At 31.7% G+C, this 25,381-nt stretch overlaps 4 protein-coding genes across 17 annotated transcripts; all 4 read left to right on the forward strand.

Annotated features, from left to right (window-relative positions):
• The first annotated feature begins 2,742 nt into the window (after nucleotides 1-2,742).
• Nucleotides 2,743-4,874, forward strand: LOC100809811 (E3 ubiquitin-protein ligase AIRP2). 5 transcript variants are annotated; one of them, XM_006601847.4, is made up of 6 exons: nucleotides 2,750-3,155; nucleotides 3,486-3,511; nucleotides 3,602-3,648; nucleotides 3,753-3,819; nucleotides 3,958-4,204; nucleotides 4,307-4,874. In XM_006601847.4, exons 1-6 carry the CDS (start codon nucleotides 3,067-3,069, stop codon nucleotides 4,515-4,517), a joined length of 687 nt encoding a protein of 228 aa, XP_006601910.1. In that variant the 5' UTR covers nucleotides 2,750-3,066; the 3' UTR covers nucleotides 4,518-4,874. The 5 variants fall into 5 exon arrangements, with proteins under 5 accessions (XP_003551913.1, XP_006601910.1, XP_040867916.1 ...); XM_041011981.1 differs by lacking the exon at nucleotides 2,750-3,155 and adding an exon at nucleotides 3,334-3,371; XM_003551865.4 differs by having other exon boundaries at nucleotides 2,743-3,155; nucleotides 3,486-3,648.
• A 1,851-nt stretch (nucleotides 4,875-6,725) lies between these two features.
• Nucleotides 6,726-15,029, forward strand: LOC100800411 (myosin-11). Of its 7 annotated transcripts, none has more exons than XM_041011983.1 (9): nucleotides 6,726-7,136; nucleotides 7,331-7,510; nucleotides 7,606-7,896; nucleotides 7,987-11,058; nucleotides 11,416-12,238; nucleotides 12,338-12,981; nucleotides 13,439-13,589; nucleotides 13,665-13,746; nucleotides 14,512-15,029. In XM_041011983.1, the coding sequence occupies exons 2-9, from the start codon at nucleotides 7,391-7,393 to the stop codon at nucleotides 14,612-14,614; spliced, it is 5,286 nt and encodes a 1,761-aa protein (XP_040867917.1). In that variant the 5' UTR covers nucleotides 6,726-7,136; nucleotides 7,331-7,390; the 3' UTR covers nucleotides 14,615-15,029. The 7 variants fall into 7 exon arrangements, with proteins under 7 accessions (XP_040867917.1, XP_006601913.1, XP_014626330.1 ...); XM_006601850.4 differs by having other exon boundaries at nucleotides 6,972-7,136; nucleotides 7,603-7,896; XM_014770844.3 differs by having other exon boundaries at nucleotides 6,972-7,136; nucleotides 7,716-7,896.
• Nucleotides 15,030-15,927: 898 nt separating this feature from the next.
• Nucleotides 15,928-17,394, forward strand: LOC102669667 (protein NOI4). The gene is made up of 3 exons (XM_006601853.3): nucleotides 15,928-16,154; nucleotides 16,646-16,867; nucleotides 17,068-17,394. The coding sequence occupies exons 1-3, from the start codon at nucleotides 16,146-16,148 to the stop codon at nucleotides 17,092-17,094; spliced, it is 258 nt and encodes an 85-aa protein (XP_006601916.1). The 5' UTR covers nucleotides 15,928-16,145; the 3' UTR covers nucleotides 17,095-17,394.
• A 1,954-nt stretch (nucleotides 17,395-19,348) lies between these two features.
• On the forward strand, nucleotides 19,349-25,238 carry LOC100801487 (regulator of G-protein signaling 1). Of its 4 annotated transcripts, XR_419302.4 has the most exons (13): nucleotides 19,349-19,641; nucleotides 20,078-20,198; nucleotides 20,350-20,413; nucleotides 20,514-20,598; nucleotides 21,264-21,337; nucleotides 21,691-21,882; nucleotides 22,425-22,513; nucleotides 22,649-22,887; nucleotides 23,217-23,341; nucleotides 23,562-23,683; nucleotides 23,937-24,179; nucleotides 24,776-24,820; nucleotides 24,904-25,238. XR_419302.4 is itself a non-coding variant. In XM_006601854.4 (12 exons), the coding sequence occupies exons 1-11, from the start codon at nucleotides 19,565-19,567 to the stop codon at nucleotides 24,141-24,143; spliced, it is 1,395 nt and encodes a 464-aa protein (XP_006601917.1). In that variant the 5' UTR covers nucleotides 19,349-19,564; the 3' UTR covers nucleotides 24,144-24,179; nucleotides 24,776-25,238. The 4 variants fall into 4 exon arrangements, 3 of the variants coding, with proteins under 3 accessions (XP_006601917.1, XP_014626452.1, XP_014626454.1); XM_006601854.4 differs by having other exon boundaries at nucleotides 24,776-25,238; XM_014770966.3 differs by lacking the exons at nucleotides 24,776-24,820; nucleotides 24,904-25,238 and having other exon boundaries at nucleotides 19,350-19,641; nucleotides 23,937-24,445.
• Nucleotides 25,239-25,381: the final 143 nt, after the last annotated feature.

Genomic DNA, 25,381 nt, shown 5'->3' on the forward strand with positions numbered 1-25,381 from the left:
GTCAATTTCTCCATTTTTGGGCTGAAACTTTACATGATTTGAACCATTTGAATAACTTGATTACTTGAAAGTTGAAACATTACCAATAATTCTCCTTCGTCGCTGTCGCATTAATTGAGCATATTATAGCATAGCTATAGCTAGAACAATTTATCAGATTATGAGTGTTCATTTGAAGAACCGTGAATATTATAACGTGTACTCATCTTTATTGGAATAAAATAAAATATGAGTGGATTTGATTTTATTTTGATGGATTATACATCACATAAACCTAATCCGGGCACCTAAAATAAAATAATGTAATATAATGGCAGTTCACTAGCATATTCATTAGTAACGTAATGTTTTCTATTGAGCAGCCAGCCCATGCGTGTTTTACAATAATATGAGGATAAGAAACATAAATATTACTATGTAGGAATAGAAAAATATAATTTGAAGATTCATTCAACTTCAACTTGTTTTCGACGCCTCCTTTACCTGGGAAGTATTTAATAATGCACTTCTATTACGATTTGAATTTAGGTTAAATCTGTTCTTCTTTTGAGTAAAAAATAATAAATTTTGGTTTTGGTTCAATTTATTTTGTTTTCTCTTAAAAAAATTGACTTCACTAATCACTATATTCTATAATTGTAATTATTATTATAATAATTAAGGTTAATTAATATAAAATTAATTGTTTGTTATTTTACTGTAATGATTAAGGAGATAACTAAAATAAATTTTTGTAAAACTAATTATGTGTTTGTTGTTTTTATGATAATAATTAAGGTTATTGTTATTTAAAATAAAAACTCATTTTTATTTTATGTGTAAAAATAGTAAAAAAAATATCACTTGTTAAAGTTAGATATTTAAATAATTATAGAGGGAGAAAAAGATTTTAGCCCCTTTAATAGATTTATCACTAACAAGTATCTTTAACACAAGTCTCTTTAAGCTTCAACATGAGTATTTTATAACTTGTTTCTCTAATTAATTGATCAAGTATTCTCTTAACATAAAACTTTTTTAGGCTTCAACAAATTTACTTAAAAAAAGGTTAAGGTTAAGGTTCACTCACTATACAGTCTTAGCAAGATGGATGTATAAGACAAGCCTTTCTTTGAGATGCTTAGAGAGACATAAAATCATATATACAAGAGCTTAGATGTACAATTTGTAATCAAAGAGATATCACAAAAAAATTAGGTCACACTCTCAAATATCAAATACATTTTTTAACACTTTATTTTATTGATTGAAATTCAAAAAACACGCAAAAATTTTGACTCCCACTTTATATTTAATGAATATTTATGAAAATTTTATAGTTTTTAATAAATTTCAATCTCATAAATAATATATAAAAAATAGTATGTTTCTACCATTCATCTTTTTAAAATTTTTGGTATCTATAAAAAGTATTGAAAAGTATTAAATACTTTTCACCAATATTAAATATACATATACTTAATTTACATACTATTTTTTTTAAAAAAAAATTCTAAACGCAAAGTCATGTTTAAGCACAAAACTAATCCGATTAAACGAATGTCATTATATATCAAATATTCAGTTCTGAAAATTTTAATATAATATTGGTTGAATCTCTCGTCGAAAATTTAAAAAATAGATCGTATATTAAATTTAAATTACAAAAAACTAGTATATACGGTGGAATACGACAACGGAAATCCTAGATAAGTTAGGCATGGCCCATGGTCATACAAGGATGAGGATTGAGGAGAGAGAAAGAATAACAACATAATTACATAATAGTTAATACAATGGACAAATTATCCAACACGGTCAGATTCCTACCATGGATAGCCACGCATTATTTGATCATTGTTTTCATTATCATTAAAGTTTACGACGTAATTTGAATTTTGTTTTTCCTTAGATATTTAATGAAATTTATTTATAATTCCGTATCTCTTAATTTACTCAGTTGGCTATTGAATTATTAGGAATTTTCAAATACATTTCTAAACTAAAAAATATTTAAATTGAGTCTTTAATCTTGTAATTTTTTAAATTGAGTCTTTAGAGTTTTAAACTGTTATGAATTGTCATTTTTTAACAGTTTCAAGCTATTTAAAATAATCTCGGAGACTTTTTTTTTAGGGTAAAAATTAAATTATTATTTTACTTAATTGCATTTTTAACCCAAATTTTTATTTTTGACGAATTTTATATCTAAGTTTTTAATTTGTCATATTTTACCTCTAAGCTTTTTAAAAACTTATAAATTTTACCCCAATCATTTATCCATTAATAATTGGAGATAAAATTTACCAAAAAAAAGTTAGTGATAAAATTTGTCAGAAAATAAAAAAAAAATTAGGAATGATAAATACAATTATGTTATGAGTAAAATGACAGAATAATCTGTAAGTTTCTTAAAAATTAAAAGTAAAATACATCAAATTAATTAAAAATTAAAAGGTTAAGGTAAAAAATAGAATTAAGTCTATTATTTTTTAAATTTAGGAACTTATTTAAAATTTATCAAATATTTTATAGGCCAATTGAATAATTCAATCATCTGCTATATATTTTTTAATTCGAATGAATGATAAAAAAATGTACAAAAGTATATTAAAATACCAGTACTTGTTATCAAAATTTGTTTCCTTACAAACCCTAGTTATCTGTTATAATTTTCTTATTGTCTCGTATATCGTATGATTCTCGTAGTGTCGTAGGGATGGTCATAATATCATGGGAAAAAACGCAAATACGCAACGCATCGTTTGTCTTACGGCATTCCTTACCTCACCCACCGCAACACCCATTAACCAAAACCCCAACTACACTCTCTCTTCTCATATATCCTCCCCCTAAAGCTTCAACCTTTGGGACGCCCTACTTTTTTTCTTCTATCTTCATTGATCATCACTTCTCTTTCTTCATTTTCCTTTTCGGTGGGAATTAGGATAACCCTCCTCAATTTTTCAACTCTAAATTTGATCATCACCTTCACCCACTTTACTCTTACTAGGAGGAACCCTTCTCTCTGTGTGTGTGTTCTGAGTTGATTCTGTGCTTCAGCTTTCCACAAAGTAAAGTAGAAAGATGGCAATGATTCCTTACCACCTTTGCCGTTTACCTTACCAGGATTCCCTCAAAGCACTTGAGGCTGATATACAGCACGCCAATGCTTTGTGAGTTTTCTTTTTTATTTTTCCCTACCCTTTAAATTTTTTTTCACCAATTTATTAACTTTCCCCTTTTTTTCTTCTTACAAATATATGTTTTTGGTTACTAGGAAAAAAGTGGGAAAGAAGGGTCTTCTGATAATTGTTGATTATTTCCCTTAATTGTTTTGTGCTCGATTAATTTTATAAAAAAAGGAGCATGATCAGCTTACAAAGAATTTGGTACTGATAATAGGAATTTGCTTGTCACTTATGAATTTGATTGTGATTTTTTTTATTTTGATTTTGATTTTGCCCCCATTCTGAATTTGGACTGTGTGTTGTGCCCTCTTCTAGGGCTGCTGCAATTCCCAGAGCCAAGGGTGAGACTCTTCTTCAAATGAAATTGGTTTACAATCACTTGGCTCCCCTCTTCCTGTTATTTCTACAATGGATGGATTGTTCTTGTGCAGGCTTTCTCCATAGGTATCTCGACCTCTTCCACATACTTATTTACAAGGTATTTATCTATCTATTTGTTACTGTTTTGGATAATAATAATACCTATAGACTACATATGTTTGATTCATGGTTTTATGTTGTTGCTCTCATATTTTACCAAAGGTACATAATGATGGTAGATCAATCATGCCTACTCATGGAAGGAAGGCTACCATTGGGGACTTTTATGGTGCGTGAATGTTTGACTTTCAATAGAAAAGAAAAAAAAAACATTTTTTATTTTTTGAATAAAAGATGTAATTAATTTGTGGCTGCCATTGCTGACTATTCCTCTCATTGTTTATGTTATCATAAACTGAAATTTTAGCTGTTATATTACCATCTCTCCAACGGCTTCATGGTAGTTTGGAGAAGTTGGAGGTTGTTAAAGAAGAAGGCCAGTCAAGCATAGAAGGTCCAAGTTATGGCAAGAAGGTCATTGAAGAAGGTGTGAAACTAACGGCCAATGTTGATTTGCAAAGAGAAGATGAATGTGGGATTTGCTTAGAGCCTTGCACCAAAATGGTTTTACCTGGTTGCTGCCATGCCATGTGTATTAAATGCTACCGCAAGTGGTAACAATAACAACATTTGTTTATGGTCAACTTCCAAATTTATATGCCATTACCAATGGCTTATCTTTTTTGTCACTTGTTCTGGACTTATTCAACTTGCAGGAACAGAAAGTCAGAGTCTTGTCCTTTTTGCCGTGGTAGCTTGAGGAGAGTTAATTCGGAGGATCTATGGGTATTAACTTGTAATGATGATGTTGTTGATGCTGAAACAGTTTCTAAAGAGGACTTGTTGCGTTTTTATCTCTATGTCAGCAAGCTGCCTAAAGATCACCCAGATGCACTTTTCCTAATGTATTATGAATACCTCATTTAATTTTCTACTAAATAAGAAGAAGAAAAAAAAAATGTACAGATAGGAAATTCCGGACTGCAAATGTGAATAGAGTCTGGTACAAAAAGAAAATACTCTGGTAATTTAATCACAGTTGTTATGGTAAGAGAAATTTCTGGTTTTTTAGTCCAGAAAAACCATTCTTCTTACTCCTGTGATATATCTCCATTGTAGACATTGTTCTTGCAATTAACTTGGAATTCCTTGCATAAAGGATCCATTAAGTTAAATCTTCTTGTAAGTTAGTTATTGACACAGACTGATATTGAGAAGATGAATCTGTTCTTTGTGATTGTATTGTACGTTGGAAATGTTAATATATGCAAAACCATTGATTAATTGGTGCTTACAATTTAAAATATCTAAATGTATATGGATAGCATAACAAATAAGTGCATGTTTAGATTTGAATTGGGAGAGTTTAAAAGTATTTTTATTTTCAAATAATTCCTATCTTTATTTGTGTATTGAAATTCAGAAATACGTACTGCAATTTGTAAATATCCTTTTTCAACTTCTATTCAATCATAACCTAAACTGGAAGAAAAGGTTGAATTGTAGAATAAAGATATTGTTAGATGTTGGATTTTATTATATCTTTTATCTTTGATATTATCATGTCTTGACTCATGAATTAATTATCTTAAAGGCTTAAGCATTTAGGTGTGAAAAGTATTTGAATGCTTTTATATCTAGTGACTTTCTTTATGTTGGATAAAATTATTTGAAAAGTAAATTAAAAGTTAAAAAATGAACTAGTAACGGAAAATTTTGAAAAATTAACTAGTAACTTAAATTTGAAAAATTAATTTATTAAATTATAAATATTTGATTAAATTAGTTGTTGAAGTAATTGAAAAGTGTAAAATATATAAAAATAATAAAATTATGATTTATTTAAAAATAATAATTAAGAAATTAGATAAATATATTCAATATAAAAATAAAAGAAAATTAGAATCTGAAAGTTAAAAGTTAGTAACATTTCAAAAAATATTAGAAATTACTAATAAATTGTTAAAAAAATTGTTTATCAAACAATAAACAAACATTTTAGTTAATAAAAAAATTAAAAACTAATTGAGTTTGAATCGATGTCATATTTGTATTGTGTTTTGTTTTGTTTTGTTTTTTCTATTTTCACCTTGTCCCTTTTTTTTTCCTATTCCTACCACAGTATCACACCAAGGCATTATTGTTAAGATTGGTGGAAGGTCGAAATGCATCAATTTTTAAAGTCTAAGACTTTTTATGTGAACTTGTTCCTTAATTTTCTAGGCATTTACTTTATCTATATTTTAAAATAATTGCAATAGAATATAGTATATTAGTATGATAGGGAGGCTTACATCATAACGGAGATGAAGTTTAAAAAATTTGGCCATGAAGTTTGATATATTTGATATGGGAGCTAATACGGGTACGATACAATATTAATGAATGAAATGAGATACTCAAGATGCAACGATAATGAGAGTAGATTTTCCATTATGTAAGTGTCATATATTCATGGGTAAATAGAGACACTTATCATCCAAAATATAATACGGTGATTATTAAACTTGTGAATGCTTCGAAAAACATAATTTATTATTAAATTAATCCTTAGATAATGACGTAAAATTTGATAAATTTATTATCTTTCATGCACTAATTTGTTGGCCTTTCATAAGTTCAGTGACAAATTTTTAGCTACAATATTATTATTATTATTATTATTAAAGGTGACTTAATGACATTATTATTATTTAATCGGATTGAATCGTTATATTTGATAAAATTAATTGAAAATTTAGCTAGAAATTAAAAAGTTAATTTATAGTTGAAAGTTGAAAATTTAACAAATTAACTATAACTTAAAAATATAAAATGAGAGAAAAATAATAAAATCATGATTTTTTTAAAAAAGATAATTAAAAAATTAGATAAATATATTAAAAATAAAAATAAAAAATTAGAAACTAATGTATTAAAAAATCCTACTTGAATTAATGTTTTAAAAAATGCTAAAAATTATTAAAAAAATTATTTATTCAACAGTTAAATAAACTTTTTAACTAATAAAAAATTAAAAACTAAATGAAATATATTTTTAAAGATAATCTAATTTTGATAAAGTATTAGATATCAGTCAATCCAATCCATTGAAGTGAAAGCATAAGAAAGACAAAACCACGAGAGAAATGGCCGAAAGAAAGTGTGAAACAATAAACGACAAGAGAGCAAACGCAGCCTTGTCCCACTAACGCGTGTTTGATTTACATCTAAAATTAATTTTAAGAAAAGAAAATTCTAATTCTTTAACCAAAAACTCAATTTCATGAATAAAAACCAAAAAATGAATTCTAAAAGAATAATAATTCTAATTCATAGAAAATTAGAAAGTGACAAATCCAAAAAGGATATCGTTTTGAGTATGAAAAGAAACAGCAGAAAGGTCAACGACGGGTCTCGCAACGTTGCCGTTTACCACATAGCAGTTTCAGGATCTGTAGTACCAATCCAAAACAATAATAATAACTAAATGATAAATTAATTAAATAAATAAAATTTGTAATTTCACTTTTCTTACAATCCGAATTTCGTCGTCATAACAGACAGGTGCGCATTTACAGTTTGTTTGGCTCTCACTCTTCTGTTTCAGGTTTTCGAAGTCAATTTCGTTTTAGGGTTTCTCTTGTTAAAATAAAAATCTTCTAGCTCGTTTCCTTGATTTTAGATTGAAGCGATTTGATTTTGGATTTTATTGTTTTTATTGCTTTTTAAGTTATCATTTGCGTATTGTAATTTTTTAGGAAAGAAACAGAAATTGCAGATCCAAATCTCGTTTTGGAGTGAGGAATTTGAATGTTGAGATGTCTGAGAATCACGTAGCAGGGCAGGTTTCGGAAGCGGATTCGGATTCGGGTCATGGTGTTGTGCACGACGAATCAAATGTGGATACCGAATCAAACACTGATACTTATCAAGATCAGGTACTTTACCGGTTACAAATTATTGATTACCTAAGCTATGAAAATCGGTGCAATGCCAGGTTTTGGTTTTTAATAAATGCGAGTGAGTGAAGCAGGGAGAGCGTGTTGATCTCAGAGATCCTGAAGATGGAAAATCTACAGAGGATTCTGCCAGAGATGACATGTTTGTTGATTGCCCTGATGAGTTAACCACATTTGATGGTAGGCAAAAGGAGGAGGAAGTTGCTGCTGCGAAAAATGAAGATGACGGATCAGAGGAAAATGAAGTTATGCATCAACAGCAGAGTCATTTTGATAAATTGGGCAATGGAGTGGGAGATGGTTACTCCTCAGGCCAGCTAGAGAAAGTTGTTGCTCAGAAGGAAATTATTTTGAAGGAATACCAGGTTTGTGGTTGTATTAAGGATTAATAGTTTTAGCTAGCACAGATGGAGTTTGTTGTCAAGTACTCATGCTTTCTTTTTTGGGTGGGTCAGGAAGAAAGACAAACTGTTACTCAAGGAGTGCTTGATCTTTGTTGTCAGCTGAAGACTCTCACTGGTCAACAGAATGAAGCTGAAGTTGGAGATAGGGAAGTGACTGATGTTTCATTGAGGGAGATGATAAAGGAATGTTTGGAGTTTGTGAAGACCGCCTCAGAAGAACAGTCAAACAGTGAAACTACTATAAATAATCTTCGTGAACATCTATCTACAAAGGACCGTGAGATAGAGGATCTTAATGCAAAGCTTGCCCAATTAATGGTATCTAATGAAAGTATGCAAGTTTCATCCGAAGCTCAACTTGAAAAGGATCGTAATGTTGAGATTGTGATAGATAAGATGATATCTTCTCTTGCAACAGTTGTTACTCGAGAGCAAGTATTGGATGATTCTATTAGTGGGAAAATAGTTTATATTGAGGAAGGCACTATCCATTTAATTGAAAAGTATAATCAGATTCTTTCTGAAATTTATCAACTTGGGCAATCTTTCTCTGAGGTAGGCTTGGATACTAACGAGCATGAATACGGGAACATACTCGCTGATGCTCGTGGTGGGTTACTGGAGCTCAAAAAAAAGGAAACAGAATTGGTTGAAAAACTGGCTCATTTAGAAGATGAAAATCAGAAAATGGTTGATGAGCTTGACAAGGGAAAGGTGATGATAAGGACATTAAATACTGAACTTGGAAATCTGAAAATAGAACTCGAGCAGGAAAAGGTTAAATGTGCTAATACGAAAGAAAAGCTCAGTATGGCTGTGACAAAAGGAAAGGCATTGGTACAGCAGCGAGATTCATTAAAGAAGTCTCTGGCTGATAAATCCGGTGAGCTTGATAAATGTTTGATTGAATTGCAAGAGAAGTCAGTTGCACTACAAGCTGCTGAACTTGCTAAGGAGGAGTTGTCCCAAAGTGAAAATATGGTTGCATCCCTGCAGAACTCATTACTAGAAAAGAATGCAGTTATTGATCAAGTGGAAGAAATCTTGTCTCAGGCAAAACCTGATGAACCTGAAATGTTTGATATGCCAGAGAAACTAAGATGGCTTGTGGATGACAGAAATACTTTGAAGGAAGCCTTCCTAGAGCTATGCAAATTGAAGAAAGCTCTATCTCTAGCGGACCTGCCAGAGCCTGTTTCGTCATCTGATTTGGAATCACAAATGAAATGGCTTACAGATTCTTTGCTCAGGGCCCATGACAACATGCATACTCTACAGGAAGAAATTTCCACAATCAAGGAATCATCCCGTAACTATATTGATCAGCTTAGTGTTTCTCTTTTGCTGGCATTGCAGGAAAAAGATTACCTTCTGTCAGAATTAACTGATTTGAGGTTCAAATATGATGAGCTTGTTAGCAAGAACCATCAGATTTCTTTGGAGAAGGATCAGATAGTGCATATGTTAGTCGATCTTTGTGGTCTGAACTTGGAAGATGAAGGGATTGATCAAATCTCTTCCAGCACTTATACGATCATCAATTTATGCTTTAAAGTTATCAAAGGACAGAGTGGTCCCTTGTCTAGAGCATCCCATATTGATGCTGAGTTGTTTGAAAGGATTCAAAGTCTCTTGTATGTTAGAGATCAGGGATTAATACTCTATGAAGATATACTGGAAGAGGAGATGCTAATTAGATCAGATGTGAATAAGCTGTCAAATGAGTTGAAAGTGGTATCTGAGGAAATTATAGCACTGAAAGAAGAAAGGAGTTCTCTGCTGCAAGATCTTGAGCGATCAGAGGAGAAGACTTCCATGCTTAGGGACAAGTTGTCCATGGCAGTTAAGAAAGGAAAGGGGCTGGTTCAAGATAGGGACAATCTAAAAGGTCTTCTAAATGAAAAGAACTCAGAGATTGAGCAGTTGAAGGCTGATTTGCAGAAGCAAGAATCTGCAGTTTCTGAATACAGGGATGAGATCAATAGATTGTCCAATGATGTGGAAAGCATCCCGAAGCTGGAGGCTGATCTTCTGGAAATGAAAAGGGATAAGAATCAGTTTGAACAGTTCTTAATGGAGAGCAATAACATGTTACAGAAAGTGATGGAGTGTATTGACGGTGTTGCTCTTCCAGTTGTTCCAGTTTTTGATGAACCAATAGAGAAGGTGAAGTGGCTTGCTGGTTATGTCAATGAATGTCAAGATGCTAAGGTACACAGAGAACAGGAATTGCAGCTAGTGAAGGAAAATGCCAGTATACTTGAAATTAAATTAGCAGAAGCCCAAGCAACTGTAAAATCCCTTGAACAGGAATTATCATCTTCAGATGACAATGTTTCTCAACTTGCTGAAGAAAAAATTGAGTTAGAACATGGCAAAGTGAAAGTTGAGGAAGAGTTACAGAAAGTTAAAGATAAAGTTGCTGAAGTTTGTAATACTACTAAGTCACTTGAAGATGCCTTATCACAAGCAGAAAAAGAAATTTCTATTCTTTCCGAAGAGAAAGAGCAGGCTCAAGTTAGCAGAGTTGCTGCAGAGAGAGAGTTAGAGATTTTTAAAGATGAAGCAGCCAGGCAAACAAGCATACTGGCAGAGGCTAGCAAGACCATTAAGGATCTAGAAGATAAACTATCTCAGGTTGAGGGTAATGCCAATTTATTGACTGAAAAGTATAATGCCGATCAAGTTGCCAAAATTGACATGGGAAATGAATTGAAGAAGCTACAAGATGAAGCTTCAAATCATGCTAGTAAACTGGTGGGTGCCTCTGGAACTATAAAATCACTGGAGGATGCATTATTGAAGGCGCAAGATGATATTTCTGCCTTAGAAGATGCAAATAAAATTGCGAAACAGGAGATATCTTCACTTGGCTTTAAGTTAAATTCATGCATGGACGAGTTAGCTGGAAAGAGTGGCAGCTTAGAAAACAAGTCCTTACAGCTCATTGGACTCCTTAATGATCTTCAGGTGCTCATGAAAGATACTACTCCATTTCCCGGAATTAAACAATGCTTTGAGAGCAAATGTGAGACGCTAAAGAATATGAATCTCATTCTGAACAAAATAAGAGATAATGTTGCCATGACTGCAAAGGATTCAAAGGGACAGCCTGTGATGGTGGTAATATTTTTTCTACCCTTTTTTGGTTTTATTATTTCCTCCTGTTCTGTGCATTCAATGCTGAATTAATCTATGATACACTGTTCAAGTCTTCTGACCAGTAAGATATATGTATCCACATATAATTTGAAAAATTGATGGTGATTAACGCATAATGGTTTGAACTTTGAAGTGTCTACTAATTAGAAATTTACACAGGGCTTTTGATATCAGATATGTGTTGTTTCAAATCTTTTTGTTCTGTAAAATCATTGTGTGTGTGTGTTGGTGTTTTGTTACTATGGATTTGTCTTTCATTTCTTCTTTTTTTTTTCCATTGTATGTATTTTTCTTAATGGGCGGTGTTGTTTGTTCCAGGAAAATCCACTTGTGAGAGAAACATTCTTGGACAGCCCTGAAAATTATGAAGTTGAACTGGACAATACAGAGATTGATGGTGCTGACATTGACACCATAATCTCATCATTTGGAAAGATTGTGAAAGGATTTCAGTCGAGAAACAAACACATTGCAGATAAGTTTTATGAATTTTCGGATTTTATGGATGAGTTTATTTCTCCTCTCCATGAAAAACTACTGGAAACAGAGACCATGTCAACGACTATTGTTGAGAACATGGAAATTATGAAAAAAGAAGCAAATACCATGGAAAAATTGAAAGAAGAACAGGAAAATACTATTGCCACTTTAGAAAACAATGTCAGTGTATTGCTATCTGCTTGCACAGACTCTACCATTGCACTTCAGAGTGAAGTTGACAAGAATCTTGGGCAGCCAGGCTCCATTTCCGAGGTTGAACAGTTAAACCTTGAAGCAGGTGCACAAACAGAGCATCATAAGAACAGCAAATACGTGGAAGCCACACATAAGTTGATGAATGCTTCTAGAAAAGCTCAAACTTTGATTGCACAGTTTGGATGTAGAAGTGAGCAAGTGGATGCAACAATTGAAGATTTGCGGAATAAATTGAAAGAAACAACTGTTGCTTTTGAATTAGTCACTGATGAGAGAGACTTGAATAAAAACAGAGTTTCACAACTGGAGTCTGATATTCAATCACTGCAAAGTGCTTGCAGTGAGCTTAAGGATAAGTTAGAGGATTATCATGCCTTGGAAGAAAAATTAGAGGAAAAAGAGGCTGAGATTTCATCAATGCACAATGCTTTGTTGGCAAAAGAAGGTAAAAAAAATTGAAATCGTTATTGTCTTAACAATATTTGATTTAACTTCATATGGTGATTTACTTGTTTATGACTTGATTATCTTTTTCCATTGGCAGAAAACTCCCTCTTTCCAGCATCTCAAATGAGAGATCTCTTTGACAAGATAGATAGGATCAAAATCCCTATTGTAGAGTCCAAAGAAGATGATTTGGAGCCACATACTTCAGCCCCTATGAGAAAACTCTTTTATATTATTGATAGTGTTCCTAGGTTGCATGATCAAATAAACTCTCTGTCTCATGATAAAGAAAAGCTGCAATCAATCCTTGAAACTAGGGATCTTGACATTAAGGATCTGAAGGATGAAGTCAAACAACTCAATAGAATCTGTGAAGACTCTAAAATGATCAAGAATGAATTGTCTGAGCTCACCTATGTATTAGAAAAAATTATGGATATTTTGGGAGCTGGTGAATGGGTTGTAGATAGGAAATCTAAAGGTTCGAAGGAATTAATACCAGCATTGGAGAAGCATATCATTGCCATTCTTTCAGAATCTGAAAATTCAAAATCCAAGGCTCAGGAACTTGATATTAAGTTAGTTGGAAGTCAGAAGGTTATTGATGAATTAACGACCAAGGTTAAATTACTTGAAGATTCACTCCAAGATAGGACTTCTCAGCCAGACATTGTACAGGAGAGGAGCATATATGAAGCACCCTCATTACCTGCTGAATCTGAGATAATTGAAGTTGAAGAGGTAGTTTTTTAAGCTTAAATTTCTTACACAATGCAATATATAAGTAGCGAGTCTGCAGTGCTATTTAAGTTCAAATGTTTAATTTTTTATTCGGGGATTCATAATTTTTTTAAATGAAAAACATATTTCCTGTGATCCTTTTCTTGAAGTAAATACTTAATATAGATGGTTTGATGTGTTTTTATGAATTAATTGCTTATAAAATATGACAAATAGATATATCTATTCACTGGTGCCTTATTTTTTTTCTTTAACTAAATGCAGATGAACTAGAAGTTTGTTTTGAAGGGTTATTTTTCCCCTTTACATATTGGAACTTTATTTGATTTCTGGTTGACCATATCTTGTTTTTATCTTTTATGCATTCATTAATATTATGATGCATTCTCAAATTAAGTATTAAAGTGATTAAGGGAAAGGCATAAGTAAACTGTAAAGTGTTTGCTTCTTTACACAGGGATCATCACTTAGCAAGAAAGCAATATCTCCTGTCCCATCGGCTGCTCATGTGCGGAATATGCGAAAAGGATCTACTGACCATCTTGCACTCGATATTAGTGGGGAGTCTGATAATTTGATTAACAGGGTAGATAAGGATGATGATAAAGGTAATTATGAGTTTCTCATTTTTGTGAATTTCTTGATTTGAAAATTTGAAGATCTAATTGTAGATTACTTTGCAGGTCATGTATTCAAGTCTCTGAGCACTACTGGATTCGTACCAAAACAGGGAAAGCTCATTGCAGATCGTATTGATGGACTCTGGTAAAATTGCATTTTGTTATACTTTTTTCTTTTTACCAATGGTAAAGAATGAGTATTAGAAATTGCTTGTTTCAGCTTATAAAAAAAAATATTCTTGTTTCAGCTTTTTAACATGGTAGTATTTACATGGTAAAATGATGGCTATACATTGAAATGTTGAAAGCAGAAGACCTGAAATCTTTAAGATGATATTTTGCGTAGAATCTCAATCAACGCCATGCTGTGTAGACCGCTTAGTAGTACGGCCCACAAGATGCTAAAGATCTATGGTCCATGGTTTGGAGTTATTTAGGGAAAAGAAATATCTTTCTCATAGTATCAAATCATCATCACCATTCTCCTAATGACATTTTCCTTTGAATAAACAAGTTAAAGTTTTGCTTAAAACTAAATTTTCGTATTGAAAGTGATTCCTCCCTGCATAACTGAAATTGATTTATTGGCGTTGTTTAATTTGTTTAATAATAAAACTGCTGAAATCATTTAACATGAGAGGTAGCTAAATGTATTCAATAGCATTGTAGCAAATATTTTTTGATAATTCATTAAATGATATTTCAGTAAATTCATCTCTATTACCTTAATGCTAACAGTTCCTTTATATTGAATTTCAATACTTTAAATGAAAGCATTTTCAGACTTCGCAAATTGAATGTTTTTTTTTATCATTGAGAATTTAACACTAAATTTTTACCGTTGCAAATTTTTATTTATTTGTAGTTTCATCAAACACTCTTTAACTTAGAATTTAATTTCCCTATGCAGGGTATCTGGTGGCCGGGTTCTCATGAGTCATCCTAGAGCAAGATTAGGACTTATTGGCTATTTGTTTGTCTTGCATATATGGCTACTGGGGACGATCTTGTAGAAAAGTTGTGACCAAACCTACCTGGACTGCTCAACATTGAATGTCCTGCGTCTGCAAATTGTATTATCGATATAAAATTGTCCCTTTTTATTCATGTCTTTCTTTTTGCTTCTTTAGCCTGTTTTTCTTTAGTCTCGTCAATTCACTATTTGTTCTCTGCAATCACATTTTAGGGATTCAGAGATTCTGGTCTTCAATGTTTGGGCTCATTTTTTGACAGCCTTCTTTTTCTTTAAAATCGAAGCCCCTCCATTGTATTAGCCTACAATTGTTTGATTGCTTCAATATTAAAGGATTTGGTGGGTAGAAAATAGGTAGATGAATTTTTTCGAACGTTAATGTAATAAAAATGTAGAAAGATTTTAAGGATGACTTATTTATATCTCAAGCAGTGAATGAGAATGAAGTTGAAGGATGACTCATTTGTGTTTTTGTCTGCTGTTTTCGTTTTATGAACCATCTAAGTTTATTGTAAATAGTTAGCTGTGATTTTGCAACGGAAACAGGATTTTGGAGAGGTGTTGTGTGTAAGAGTTTGATTCATACTTATGTAAGTTGATTCCTTTATGTAAGGGTCATATATAACGAAAATAGTTCTTATTTTAAAAATGTGAAAATAATAAATCTTGATCATAAATAAAGATTTATAGTTCTGATTAAGATTAAGACATGAATAATGAAAAATGTCATATATATTATTTTTTTAGTTTTAATCATTCAAATAATATTGAATGATCAAAATTCAATAGTCATTTTTCGTAATTTACCTAACATATATCACTGGTATTTTGGAGAGTTGTTAGCTAACATATTTCTTCAATTTCTTAGGCATTTATTTATTTCCCTCAATTTCTAGTTTCACTGAATATTACAAAACTTCATTCTCGTAGCTTCAGTATGCATGATCATTTAGTAAACCCATCTCCATCTTCTCAATTACCATGCGATGCAATACATGTAAGCTTTGGGTTATGTCTCTTCTAAGATTTAGACTTTCTTTGTATATATAGAGGAAAAAAGCAAGTTACAAAGGATTAAAAAAAGAAAAAGCTTCCAATCTTCCAGTCTCCTCCAAGCATCTTTTTCTCTCTTTAGAAAAATTATAGAATGTGGGCATCTTATAATGTTATAAAGTAAAAAAAAAAAAAAGTTAAAATTTTGACAAAGCTCAAATACGTTTTTGTTTGTTATTCGAATGTGGATTGCTACATCAATTCATTTACTATAAATAGTTAACCGTTTTTGTTGTAACGGAAACGGGTCATGGGAAAGGGATTCAGCATTTAGTTTGTGCAATTGCTAACAAAAAATGTTGATGATTAAATAACCCGTGTGTTTGGATGAGTTGGCCACGCAAACCCAACAGCTAATTTTCGTTGCACTTCGTTTCCTCTTCCTGTATAACATTTATAACCTGATGCATTTTCACAATATTCAATTTCACTTCATCCCTTGTGTTTCATCTTCTTATGTGTCTATTCATTTTCCTCAGAATTTCCGGTTTTGTTGAATATCACAAAGCTTCAATCTCATGGCCTCGGTATGATCTTCTTGTTCTTCTCTTCCATCTTCTCAATTATTATGCATTGCAATGCATGTACGCTTTTTTTTTGGTCATGCCATTTCTTATATTTAGATTCTCTTATTTTCTTTAAGAACAAAATAGCTTGACACAAATGAAAAAAAAGAAGACATCCTTCCAATGTTATAGACTCAAATGATAGAATGCAAATGGTTGGATAGAACTTAATTAGTTGGACTCACTGATAAACTGTTTGCTGAAATAAAGAAGTAAGAATCAATATTTGCCATAACCATTTTTTTTTCGCACAACTCTTTATGCGAAAATTTTGGCTAAAAAGTTACAGCTATCTTAGCAGTTTTCATAATTTTTTTTTGTTCTTCTAAGAAATCTAGGCAGAAATGAACTTTAGATATATATTCTTGTTTGTTGCCTTAAAGTGAAAGATGATATGCAATATTTGCAATAGCAAAATCATTCATCAATTAATGATTTGTTTGTACGTGCAGTTTGATGAACAACAAGGAAAGCCTTTACCCAAGTTTGGGGAATGGGATGTGAATGATCCTGCTTCAGCTGAAGGATTCACTGTTATATTCAACAAGGCCAGAGATGATAAGAAAATTGCCTCAGCATCAGGACGATTCCCTTCTCAGCGAAGATATGATTCTCGAAAGCATGGCAAGGATAAAAAAAAGTGCAAGAGTTCCTCCTCCTCCTCCTCCTCAAAGGTACGTATCTAATTATGTTGTTTCTAAACCCTTCTTAATGTACAAGAAAAATATTATTTATTCAAGATTGTTCAAGTTTCTAATCATATTAAAATTTCTTCTTAATGTATATTATTTATTATTTATGTATGTTGGCGATGATGATGATATTTGTGTTCATCATTGTGAGCTGAATTGTATATGCATGGTTTTGGTTGCAGAAAAAATGGTCTTGCTTTGGCCCTTAGACATGGATAAGGACGTGTTTCTTGATGCCATAAGTAATATTGATTCTATATCTTATATGTCACTTTTCTTCCGAGGATACGGGTGAAGCAGTACGAAAAGAAAATAGTGCAGCCTGCTCAATTCTCCGTTTAGCTTCTAGTTGTTTCATGTATCGTTGTATTTATAAAATGCAACATCCCAAAACTAATGTAAATACATGAATCAATGAGAACCCTTTTTGCAAATGGAGAAAGCACATCTCCCCCACCTAATTTTGTTGATGATATGATGTGCTATTGTTATTCAACTAGGAAACGAAACTTTGTCGGTCTTTACTTTTAATTAAGTACATATATATACCTCCATACCAAAACTATTGATGTTTTAATTAATTGTTGTTGTTGTTAAAAAATTATTGATGAATTACAGATTTTAAGTTTCATTAATTATTGTTTTCATATATACTTTTATTTAACAATTAAGCTTAAATATACTTTTTTTTTTATCTCCAATAAATATCAAATTTTTGTATTTATTCTTGATCATTTATTATGTTTTGAGTTACTAATAAAATAATTTTTTACTTTTTTTCTTGATATTTTGTTTTAACCGTGATAGATGGGTGAGTTTTGTATTTTCTTCTTAATAAATTATTGAATTTTATTTTATTTTAATCCTAATTAATAGTAAATGAATTTTTTTTATCAAGAAATAAACACAATTCGTTAATTTATGAAGAACTAAAAATAAGTATCATAGATAAAAAAAATTATTATTTTATTAAAAACTCAACACAAAACAAAAATTTATTAGAGAATAAACACAAAAATAATATATTTATTAAAAATGAAAACATATTTAAGTCTAAAAATTATGATCTATTTCACAACTCCTTCAATCATAAATATTATATTCTATAACTCTTTTAATTTTAAATATTACTTAAGTGAGAATATTTTAGATTAATAAGTAATTTGTGAGTAGAATTAACTATTTGTTGCCTTAAAAAATTAACTATTTTAACCTTAAATATCAATAGTTATGATCAGGAGGTAGTATCTTTTTTTATGCTTTGAATGGAATATTTGTTCTTTGTTGTTTAAAATAAAAAGCTAGTTTTTGTCCAAACATGAAACATAAATTATTGGAAGATTAAAATGACATATTATATTATAATTTATAAAGACAAAAAATTTAATTAAACCTAAAAAATAAATAACTTTCTCAGTATTTTCATACTTTTCCATGGTTGTATTTAATAATTCATAATTTATTTTTTTATATACTTAATGTAGCATTATTATAGTTAAAAATATTGATTATTCAGACTAATTAACATAAATTTCTTTTCTATTTTTTTCAAAAATTAAAAAGTATAATAATAAACTCAATCATCCAAACCAACTCCATATTAATAAAGTTAATTTAGTTTAGATTTTGATGAGACAGTTATAAAACTAAACTGTATTAAATTATTTTAATACTTCATCAAAAAGATGAATGAAGTTTTCTGAAACACCGAATAAAGCTACCCATTTACTCATTTATTCAAATAAAAAATATTACGATTATTAAAAGCTTAAGTAGACGTCTCATGTCTATAGACCCTCTCAAATTTGTCTAAAATGAGTGACTTCACGTTGATTTAGATTTTTTTATTTAAAAAATCAAACAAATTCAACCAAATCAACCCGGAAACCCTTATATTATATAAACGTCTTGCTATTTGCCAACTAATTGCCCTTTAATTAAGAAATACTATTAAAAACATTCTATTAACCACTCCTAGTCTTCTACTGCGAGTTTTAAATACTTTTTATACTCATCGTAATAAATACCTTTTTAATAATCAACAAAGTTGAATTTAGAAGAAGTTAGATTTGAATCTTCGTAAAAAAATGTCTATATTTAACATTGACCACGAATATGTTTGTTTCCAAATTGAGCATAATATTCGAGGAACTTTTTTTAATTCAAAATATATTTACATTGTTGATAAATAATTTTTTTATTAGTATGATTTTTAAAATAATTATTATAAAAATTAATATGATAATTTGTGATTCAATAATAATCTAAATTATTTTAATTAATTTTTTTAATAAGAAAATCTTTATACACAACTGATTATGAAAGTACGGGGATGAAGATTTATAAGAGATTGGTTTATGATTTCCGTACACGTCAAGGTCTTTATTAACACTTTGATTGGGATTATTAAATGAAACAACGATAATTATTAAAAATAGAGTCATATATTTTGGGAAATTCCGAAGCAAGCAAAGTGTGGTGAAGCAAACATCACGTGGAAGTCAAGGACCATGTTTGACTGCATAATTAACGAGGAACAGAACAGAACAGAACATAACTGCAAAGTGTTTGAACTCTGTTTCAATGAGATGCAACTGTTTGAACTCTTGTGTTCGATTCAATGCAACTGTTTGAACTCTGAATCTGTAGATTGTTTGTAGTGTGCCAAATGATATCAGAATGGAGACTTGTACCGTGAAAGGAGGCTGCCCCAGTGACTACATAGCTATTGCCCTATCCATTCTTTCCTTCACTGTGTAAAGTTTCTCTCTTTGCCCCTATCCAAGTAATGGGTCTTTTTTATTGTGCCAAATTGGCCACTGTACCTGTTTGATCTTATGACTCTATGAATTTTGAGCTCTGATTAACAAGTTGTAATCTTATTTATATACCCTTTTCCCCTTGCTTTTGTAAGTTAGTTTCCCACCATGCCCATGAATCAAAAATTGCTTCTTCCCCCTACCTGATCTGATTATTGGTTAAAGGAGTTTCCTTTGTTGGACTCTCTCTTTGATGATACACGTGATTCCTGTGTTGGGTGATTTAGTTTGTCCTTTAGTCTCATCTTTATGGTTTCATTTGTTTCAATTTTCAAAATGATGTATGCATATATATATATATATATAAAAAAAAACTACGTATGTGGCATTTGTTTTCTTATGCATATGCTATTGGTTGGCCTCTATTTTTCAGGCTTCTCTTATGGTCCATATTTCCCTTCCTAGTTCACAAGGTTCCTCGTACCAAAGGCAGTGGCTTCTGGTTACCTGTTATTCAAGTTGTTGCCAGCTTCAATCTTCTTCTATCGATTGTGGTAAATAAGTTCTTTGTGTCTATGTCATTTATTTTCTGTGACAACTTAAAAAAGAATCCCAATTTTTCTAGTTCTTCAGCGTTACTTCAGTATCAGCTTAGCATCGCCTTGTTCTCAAGCTTAGCGATTCTATATTTGATTTTTTATTCAGATGTCAAATAATTTCTTGAAAATGGGAAAGAGACATTGGTTGCGGTCATGCTACCTATGGGGAGGTTATCCTTCTTTTTGCCAACTTTTCTGACTTGTTTATACTTACCTATTAAAAAGATGAATACTTGTTAGTATAACCATGTTTTTCTTGTTTATTTTCAGTCTGGGTTGAAGGTCCACTAGGGTTTGGTTTGCTGTTGAGCTGTCGCATAACACAAGCTTCACAATTATATTTTATCTTCGTCAAGTAAGTGACAGCTTGATATTGATTTTTTAGGCCACATTGGTGCAAGTTGCTGCCACTGTACCTCTTAACTGTTCAAGTCAACAAGATGGCTTAAGGGTGTGGTTGGATAAACAACTTAATTAAGTGCTTATTAGATAAGTACTTATCATGTAAGCCCTTATGTATAAGCTATTTCTATAATAAAAGTAGAAATAGGATTAAACTCTTTCAATATAAGTTGTTAGTTATTTTCATGAGGTATCATGGAGATTGGAGATCTTATTGATAAGCTGAAAACAACTTATGGACAAATTATAAGCTATGTCCATAAGCTCTCCCAAACACTTACAAGTTCTTATGTGACAAAATAAACTGTAAATAAGTAGTTCCAAAGACACCCTAATTCGTCATTCATAGCTTAAAGCAGTTAGTCTGTATTTTCCACAACCACAACGCATAGCAAACAACATGTTGATTGTATTATCATAGCATTCTGTTTGTCTGATTGGTTTTCACTGGTGAAGCTATTAGTCACATGAGCTCATGGATGCTTGTGGATTTTTTACAGATATGATTATTTGTAGGCATTGTTGACCATAACTAATTGGCACTTTGCCTGTCACTGCAATTCTTAACTGTGCTAAAGGACTTATCATCCATTTATGACTTCTTTGTTGATCTTTCAGGAGGCGTTTACCATTGATAAGATCATATATTTTTCTTCCACTTATTCTACTTCCCTGGATTGCTGCTGGTGGTGGTAAGAATCTGAATTAATTTTAATTTACTTATTGCCGTAATTTCTATTACATTGAATTTACTAATTGAAGTAGAGGTAGCAGGTGTAAATTTATCACTTTTGTCAATTAGAATTGCATTTCCTTTTATCTCTTTTTATCTAATATTTCAAAATTTTGTTGGACTTTGTCTCTTCAGTTGACCCAGTTATTACATATTAAGTGTATGTGCCTTGTGTTCATGATTTTCTCAACATCTCATGGAATTTCTAGAAATGATTACGAGAACCCACTCCCCTTTCTTTCCCTAGTCCTGTCTCTTTTGTTTACTTTCTTTCCTCTATTTATTTCTAATAAAATATCATTCATTTTCTAGTTATCCATTCAATGAAGCCTCTAAGCAGTCGCTGTCACATGAAAGCTCAATGGACCATCCCAGTTGTATCCCTCCATTCATTGTATATTGCCATTTTGGTTGGGGTTACAGCTGCTGTTCATCACATAGAGTTCAGGTTTGATGAACTCAAAGACCTCTGGCGGGGAATACTTGTATCAGCTGTGTCCATTGGTACACTTTTTCCTAGGTTTTATAAGAAACTCCTTTATTTCTCTATTTATTTTAAAGTTCCTAGCTTCCTACTAACCTGTGCTCCAAGGCTGTTATTAAGGTAATGAATTCACCATTAAGTCGACAATAATTCAGGTCTTCTGTTTTCAGCAAATAGATTTCCTACCTAAATATAAATGTGTAACATTCAAGATAAAATCTGATGCCAAAGTTATTGTTAACTCATCAATGCATATTTGCAAATGCTATAGATATCTCATATTCTTTAACTAGTGTGCTTAGCAAACTAGTTTTGCAGAAGCTTTCCCCTAAATACAATATAGTTTACTTTCTGAGAAGAGATTCCATACTATGAAGTCTCTTAATTAGCCACAATTTTTATTCGAATTTAATTATGGCTTGCTGAACTAAAACCAACCCATTCATTTTGCACTGCTTGATCCTATATCCACATAGTTATTTTCAAACTATTGTTATAAAATATGAGCTTGGATATTTTCTGGATAGCTTATCTCAGTGGTCTCTATAATTTATTCTGGCAGCTGTGTGGGTTACTGCTTACATACTAAATGAAATTTATGACAATATCTCATGGCTTGAAGTTGCCTCCAGATTTCTGCTTTTAGTTGTGGTATGCTCTGGTATCACATCTTATGTTTCATAACTATGAAATGCCAGATACTTTCAATACATTGAAAGTTAAAATCCAAGTTAGTACTTTGTGAATCTTTTATTTACTTCCATCCTATGTTGGTTTTGTTTAAAGGCTAGCATACTTGTGGTGGCTTTCTTTTCAATATCAAGTTCACAACCACTTCTCTCACAAATCAGCTTGAGGAGAAGAGAATCCAGAGAATTTCGCACAATGAGTCAGGCTCTGGGCATACCTGATAGTGGGGTATTAGCACAAAGTGAACCAATTTCAAGGATAGATCCTAATGAACCGTTGGATAAGCTTCTCCTGAATAAGAGATTCCGGCTGTCTTTTATGGCATTTGCTGATAGGTAAAATATCCTTCTTTGTTTACTCCAGTATGTTGGCAGACATTTGTACGAATTATAGTTTCTCTAGACTCTAGAGGACTTAAGAAATGACTTATTTAAGAGAAACAGTTCTGACCAAATGGGTAATATTTTCTACACATTAAATGGAAGATAACAGATGTTAAATTTGCACAATTGAATCTTTGTTGAGAAGAATGAATCCTTTTTACTCGTCCCCACAAGGTCCAGAAAGTTTTGGACCTAAACATCAAAGTTGAATTAAAGAATGCAGAAAAAAACTTATCTTTGTTTAAACTAAAAAATGAAATATTGTTTAAATATATTTACAGCTGCTTGGCTGGGGAGAGTGTGCACTTCTTTGATGAAGTATATGAGCTTAGTAAAATACCTGAAGATGACTGTGTGAGAAGGATCTATATGGCACGACATATTATTGAGAAATACATAATTGCAGGTTTGTAATTCTAATTCCAGGTGGCTTCCTTCTTTTATCCTTGGTTTTTTCCATGATGCCCAGGTTTTGCCATATTCAAAATTGTAAGATCAGTTTTCTGTCAATCCTTTTATGAACACAGCTATTTGATTTAGACACAGTTGCATGTCTCATCCTATGGGGTTCCGGTGAATGAGTTGAAATAGTAAGAGTTAATATTTGCTAGAATGTAATTTCACAGGTGTGGCTATGGAGGTGAACATCTCTCATAGAAGCAGACAAGAAATTTTATCAACTTCCAGCCTCACACGCCCTGATCTCTTCCATAATGCACTTAATGAAATCATTCAGCTGATGAAAACAGTAAGTTCCTTAGGTTCAAAACAATTTGACAAGACTCCCTTGATTAAAATTGGGTAATGTTATATCTTCGCATAACATCCTCCCAACACTTTATAAAGAAAATATTTAATCAAAAGGTAAAGACATTTAATGTCTAGAAAACATAAAAAAAACATTTGTTAAGCGATGATTTAAAAAATTAAAATTATTGCTTAAAATTAGCCTGGCTGTGGCTGTATAGTTTTCATCTAAATTGCACATTCCACTTGTGCAGAATCTAGCTCGAGATTACTGGTCTTCAATGTTCTTCCTGAAGTTCCAGGAAGACACCAATGTAAGATCTAATGAGTACGAGCTGGAGCAAATGACCGGGTGGAACTTTTCTCCAAGGTTGAGTTCTGTGCATGGTATAGACGATCCTTTTCACCAGGACCATCTTCTGAAGAGCTCAGGCTGTAGCAATGATACAACTGATTTATGACTTGTTAGCACTTATGCGCAGAATTTCTCTGGTTTGGTAATGCCTTGCCAAACTAGTTTCACTTCTTCAGAAAAAAAAAATTACTGATGTTTTTTTTTCCTACAAAATGTATGATTTTTGTCCATAGAAGAAGAGTAGAAGAGAGTGTGGAGGTATAAGGAGAAAGTGACATTATTTTTGGTTTATTTATTTATTTTTATTTTCAATCCATAAGACATAAGTAACATCTGTACAGTTAGGCTGGGACCATGCTCACCCTGGCCATGTAGCTTGTACTATACAGATTTCATTTGAACCCTGAATAGCTTCTGCAGTTACTTTAAGTCTTCATTCATCAACCATGTGTTAGTTCTATCATTTTAAGCGTGCAAGATATCAAAATGCTGTCATTTAATTGAATGCAACTTACACCTACCTTGATATGATGTGTCTTTCATTCTGATACTTAGTGGTATTGCTCTTAGCCTTGTGTATTACTATTATCATCGATACAACTGTCTAACAGTATAAAAGGAAAATGTAATCTATCACATTTGAGTAACTGACAGAAGTGGGTTTTTCTTTTTAAGAACAGAGTATTGGAATTTTTGTGGTTTGTCATTGTTTAATTATTGGATAATTGTTGTGATCAGAGAAAAGATCCTAGCATTCGAGGCCTAGGCACCTACAGAAGAAAGGTGAGAAAGGAAGTTTTATTTCTGCTTATCCATTAGAATACATCATTCATGTTTATATAGAAGTTTCTCTAACAATTTTCTAGCGGATTTTGGCACTGCATGCCTTGGAGGAAATCAAATACAAGGAGCAAAGGGAACGATTCCTAACAGAAAGGGAATATTTGGCCGACAATTATCCTGCATGGGCCACTACTCTGCTGCCAGTTAAGCTACTACCTCCTAGTCTGTTACACGAAATCCTTGAGGCAGTGAGATTTGTTGATTTCCCTTTTTGGCCTTTGATTCTCTTCTATCTCTTTGTCTGGTTGTTGCTCTGCATCTCCTTGCTCTGTGTTCTGCTGATTAGTGCTTCTTGTCATAACAATAATCTTTGGACTATCATATAATTTCACTCATGGAAATAGATACTCCTTCCGGATTTAATAGTTGTATTTTAACAAGAAACTTGGTTTTGTATAAGAAAAAAAAATGGAATACACAACTTGAAGAGTGAGACTTTAGTACTCCTTATTCTCTTTATTAGACTAGATATTCTAAATGCTCTTTCTTATGATTATCTCC

Source organism: Glycine max, chromosome 18 (genome assembly GCF_000004515.6).
Source record: "Glycine max cultivar Williams 82 chromosome 18, Glycine_max_v4.0, whole genome shotgun sequence".
NCBI classification, from domain to species: domain Eukaryota; kingdom Viridiplantae; phylum Streptophyta; class Magnoliopsida; order Fabales; family Fabaceae; genus Glycine; species Glycine max.